General features: G+C 45.3%; 1 protein-coding gene across 1 annotated transcript in view; it reads right to left on the bottom strand.

Annotated features, from left to right (window-relative positions):
• Positions 1-5,156, bottom strand: part of LOC104073383 (tudor domain-containing protein 6-like) — a gene marked incomplete at its 5' end in the record, with an annotated part of 10,533 nt that extends 5,377 nt beyond the window's left edge. The window contains 2 exon segments of the mRNA XM_009573112.1: position 1; positions 3-5,156. The exon segment at position 1 is cut by the window's left edge and continues 192 nt beyond it. Of these exon segments, the coding sequence (XP_009571407.1) occupies position 1; positions 3-5,156 (5,155 nt within the window).
• Between the last annotated feature and the right edge of the window lie 10 nt (positions 5,157-5,166).

The following is a 5,166-nucleotide window of genomic DNA, read 5'->3' as shown; positions in this document are numbered from 1 at the left end:
AAGAGTGGTGTCTCTTTATCAAAGTTGCTTTGATGCTCACCTGTTTCACATCCATCATCAGCCTTCCCAGACATATACTCAACAGCTCTCACTGACACATTTGCTTCTACAGTATTTGAACACCCGGAAGTTAGACCCAGGAAAGGTTCAGAACAAAGTAAAGCACTTTCACTTTCTTCTTGAGCTAATCCACAAACAGCAGTAGCTTCTCTTTTGAGACAAAGACCAATATCATTGTTTGAACATCTGTTTTCCTTCAAGGGGTTCTCAAGGTTTGAGAAAGCGTTGTCACCAGTTCCTTTATTAGCCTTCCAAAAAGACTTCATCTCCACATTAATACTCTTGCCAGAAGCTTCCAGCTTGACAACAGATAGAGAGACTTCAGAAGTTTTGTCTTCCCGAGTTTCTATTACTTCAGCTTCTAATAAGAGGTCTTCAGTCATATCATAAAACTTCTCTTTTGCTTCACTAAGCCATGAGCCCTCTGAGGAATTGAAACCTGACAGACAGCAAGCAAATGCTTGATTAGGTATTTTGAGCAATTCACATGGAATTTGTCTGATCATCTCCAAGCTAACAGCTTCCTCGCTTCCGTAATCCACGTGTCTAACAACTACATTGTCACCTTTTATGCTGCTGACTTGAGCTCTGTAGAACTTTCCATCTTGACTATATTTTGCCAGACAAATATCACCACTTTTAATACAAGATCTGCAATCATTCAAAGAGTTTAGTCCAAGGTTTTCAGCTTCCTCTATTTTTTCCTCTACGTAGTTCATGTCTTCTGTATCAGCACTGCGACTCCAAAAATATTCTGGACCATTTACCACTGTGACATAAATTTTTACAGTCTGACCTGCCTCTGGAAACTTCCAGATAAATGATTTACGATCACTTACACTGGAAATTTCATTTTGTGCCTGAGGAGGCAAAGGCTCACACACAGTTACCATGTCACTGTTCTCTCTATCAAGTATTTCTTCCCTACTTGCAAGATTTTCATCAGCTAAATCCACTGTTATTATACCTTGATGGTCACTGAGAATAACTTCCCATTTATCCTCAACCTTCTCTACAAATTCACACATTAGCAGAACTTCACTTGTTCTCTTGGTGAAGTAAAGCACTGCTTTCTCTGCCCAGTCTGTATTTTTTTTGTGTTTAAGTCCACTTAGGAAGCAGTGAAAGCTTATTGCTGGAATAGATGACAAGTCTTCAGGGAGTCTGTGTGCTTGATCAACATTAATTACTGACATATTACCATAATCAATATATTGTATACTTATCAAATTGTCAGAAGTCTTCTCTTTTACTACAGCTCGATACCACAAGCTGTCTTCTGAATAAACAGCACTGATTAAGTCTCCTGCTTGGAAAAGTTGTCCACAAGGGTTCTTTGCTTGTGTCCTATTGTTTAAGCTTTCCGAAATGCTGTTAAGCTGAGCCTCGTCACTTTCTAGTTGAACATAAAAATCCAGCGGATCATTTACATGAGACACATACACTAACACTTTAAGAGCTGGCACTATCTTCTGTTGCAGAAGATCAGGTATGTTTTTAAGCGTTATACACCTGCCTTCAGCATCACATTTAAGATCCGACTGTGTATCCATCTGGACGGAGAGCAGAGACTCCTCCCCTGCTTTATTTAACAAAAAAGCACCCTTCTTACTGTTAAGTATTTCATCAGATTCTAGTAATCCAGCTGCCAGATCTCCCTTTGTAGCAGGCTGGAAGAGGTTTACATCTCCTTCTTTGAAGTGCCTTTTGCTACTCCCCCCTCCTTCCTGGGCTTCAGATCTGCTTTTTTTTCTTTCAAGAGGCCTACCTGCATTTAAAGGGGACTCTGCAGGCTCATTCCTCTCATTCACATCTGTATTTCTAGAGCACAAAGTTTCATTTTCTACATGCCTGCACTGTCCTGTATTTTTTATTAAGCTTAACTCCTCCTTCAGTTTTGCATTAATTTGAGTATTACCATCAAACAACTCAATCAACAGTTTACCATCAGATTCCTTTGCTACAACTATCGCTTTTAATTGCCTTTCTAGGACAGCTTGCTTAAACCATGTTGTAGCTTCTTTGGGAACATTAGATATATCAGATAACGAACACTTTATGGCCTGCATTGGCAAAAGCAAGATATCACAAGCATCACTGGGTAAAGGAAGCAGTTGATCTTTCTCTATTGTCTCTGTGTTCCCAAAATCTACAAAGAAGACTTCCGTATTAGGTTTTCTTTTCACAATTACTCCCCTGTACCAGTGATTATCAGTATACTTTGCTAGACACAAGCTCCCAGACTTTTGCAAGGTTTCTAAGCTCGTCATTGTTTCACTTAGGCGACCAATGTTATCGATAAGCTGTGCTAAGACATCTGCACATCTTTCAAGTTGGCAGTAGAATGTCCATGGATCATCAACGTGCGTAATATAAACATCTTCCTCACTCCCAATTTTGATACCGTGCATAGAATAATAATAAGAATGAAGCTGAACTATGGATACCAGAGGCTTTTGAGGAGATAAAGGTCTGGCCACACCTCTCTCAGTCAGAAACTGGCAAGCACTCTGAAAAGGTGTCATTAAATCTACAATGTTAAATAGCTCCTTATTGTTTATCGAAGCCAAGGCAAATATTGTACACTTCAGTTCAAAGTGAGATGATGAAGCATCAACAAACTCCTGAAAAGCCTGAATTGCTTCTTCATCCCAAGCAAAAGGATCCTGACCATTTGGCTGGATTAAGTTGTAAAGGCTGCACCTGAAAGCCTGAGCCTCTAGCCTAAGAAAGCGTTCATTAGTTGAGCGGAGGTTTGTTAGAGAGACCAGCTCTCTGTTGCCATAGTCAACATATATGACTTCTACTTTTCCTGCGGAAGGAACTTCACCAATAATTAAAGCCCTGTACCATTGTTCATCCTCTGAGTACTGGGCTAAACACACAGAATTTGGCCAAGCATGTGGGTGGGATGAATTTTTACAATACTCCTGAATTTCAGCCATTAATACGTTAAGGTCATGGCAATTTCTACTTAACTGACACCAAAAATAACTAGGATTTTCAACATATGACACAACTACATTAACTGTACTTCCCACTTCTAACTGACCTCCATAAGAGGAACCTGGCTTCATTTCCACATAATTCTGTCTCCAAGAGATGGGCAGGTTTTCCTTGCCCTCATACTTCTGGGCAGGAAGAGATTTACCACTTTTAGAATTGTGAATGGCTGCAACAGGGCTCTCTCTGACCATCACAGCCGCGTAAGGATTAAGCGCTCTATCACTTCTCTTTAGATCAGATTCTTCTCTGAGCCTCGTCTCTGCATTTATCTGGCTTTCCTCCCCAGCACGTGCTGGGGAAGCGGCCTGGCTCACAGCCTTATCAGATGATTTCTGAGGAGTCTCGGGTATTTCACACCTCTGGTATTCAGCATATCCTCCCTGGGCCATGAGTTTACTTACACTTTTCTCTCCTAATTGGGACTGGTCAAAAATTTCAACCGTGTATTTGTCACCCTGCACGCTCAAAAAATGAACCTTTAGTCCCTTGTTCAGTACAATCTCCCTGAAGGCAGACAGAGATGCTTCACTCCAAGTCCCTCTCAGAGGAGAGACACCTGCCAAACAACACTTCAGAGCTAAAGCAGGTAGTTCCCTGAACCGAGGGAGCAGCTCCTTTACCACACCCCTATCTACAGTTTCCGTATTGCCTCTGTCCACCAGGTGTATTTCTACCCCACTGTCCAGTACCCTGGTGATCACCGCTCGATAAAAGGCACCCTCTTTCCCACTGGCACAACAAAGGGATCCAGGCTGTAAGTCCCACCCAGCACCACCCAGCTTCGTGGTATGGGAGTAAAAATTCCACATGCTCTGCCTCAGCTGCCTGAAGAGCCGGCGATGCTCATGGAGCTGCAGCCAGAACTCGGATGGGTCTTGCAGGTGGGAGACCCGCGCGTCGTGGAATGCGCCCAACTTCAGACGCACACCAACTACCGGAGCAGAGGCCAAGTCTCTGTGTGTTAAAACAACAGGAGGTGCTCCTGGTGGCAATTCCAGTTCTTCAGCTGTGGATTCTTTTACTTCCAGCTGCTCCCGAGCCTCAGTTTGGCCGACTTGTGTATGGCTGCTCACCAGGCAGCAAGCCCGCATCCCAAAAAGATGGTTCAAGTTGATGCCATTTTCCCCATACAGGCTCACATAATAGAGATGCTCGAAGGAGTTAAAGGCTTTGACGCGAGCACTCACTCCTTGGCCTAGCACCAATGCCTTCAGCTCATCAATCTGCGATGGGGACCAGCCACAACCGCCATCCGAGATACCCTGAAGAGCACATGGGTAAGTCACCACAGGCATGCGGAAACACTCAACAGGCAAATGGCGCACGTTAGCTCTGGTCACAGTCTCCTTCCTGCCATAGTCCACAAAGATCACCAGAGCCACTTGCTGGTCCTGCTCCCCAGCAATAAGCTCCAGCAGGAGTGCACGGTACCACTGGCCATCTATGCCACGGGCAGCACAGGGTGAGCCCACTTTGGGTAATAAATCCTGCTCCCACTGGTCATCAGTGTGACGCATGGTATCAGAAAGGCAACGGATCTCCTGGGACAGGCTCTGCAACTGGCAGTAGATGTGGTGTGGGTCAGAGACATGGGTCACTAGGACAGGCTCTGTCACACCCAACTGAAGCTGCGGGTAGAAGTAATCCGAGGCAGGTGACACAGGCTGGTATGACAGCAAAACATGGAGAAGCTGTGGCACTGCAGAACTTACAAGGGAATATGCTGCAGGCTGCAGCTTGAGCTGGTTCCTTAAGTGGCCATAAGCTAGGAAGCGCCTGAGCACCTGGCAGAACCAACTGGGAGTGACCTGCCTGGCCAGGCCCAGGTGATGCATCTGGGCCACGAGCTGGGGCAGCTCAATCACTATGAGCTGCGGCGTCATCACCTCCTGCACTAGGCCAGACACCTCCTTGCCATGCAGATAGCTGAGAAACTCCATAGCCTCCACTGTCCAGGTAGAGACTGGTGCATCCCCACAGGCTGCCACCCTGGGGCCTCCAGAGGGCATGACATCAGCCACAATACAGCCCATCACCTCAGGGGGCAGGTGGAAAAGCTCCTTGCAGCCCCGTGCCAGGTAATAGGCAGACGTGACCATG

This window comes from Fulmarus glacialis, unplaced genomic scaffold (genome assembly GCF_000690835.1).
Source record: "Fulmarus glacialis isolate BGI_N327 unplaced genomic scaffold, ASM69083v1 scaffold34952, whole genome shotgun sequence".
In the NCBI taxonomy this organism is placed as follows: domain Eukaryota; kingdom Metazoa; phylum Chordata; class Aves; order Procellariiformes; family Procellariidae; genus Fulmarus; species Fulmarus glacialis.
This window is presented reverse-complemented; position numbering and strand designations above follow the sequence as displayed.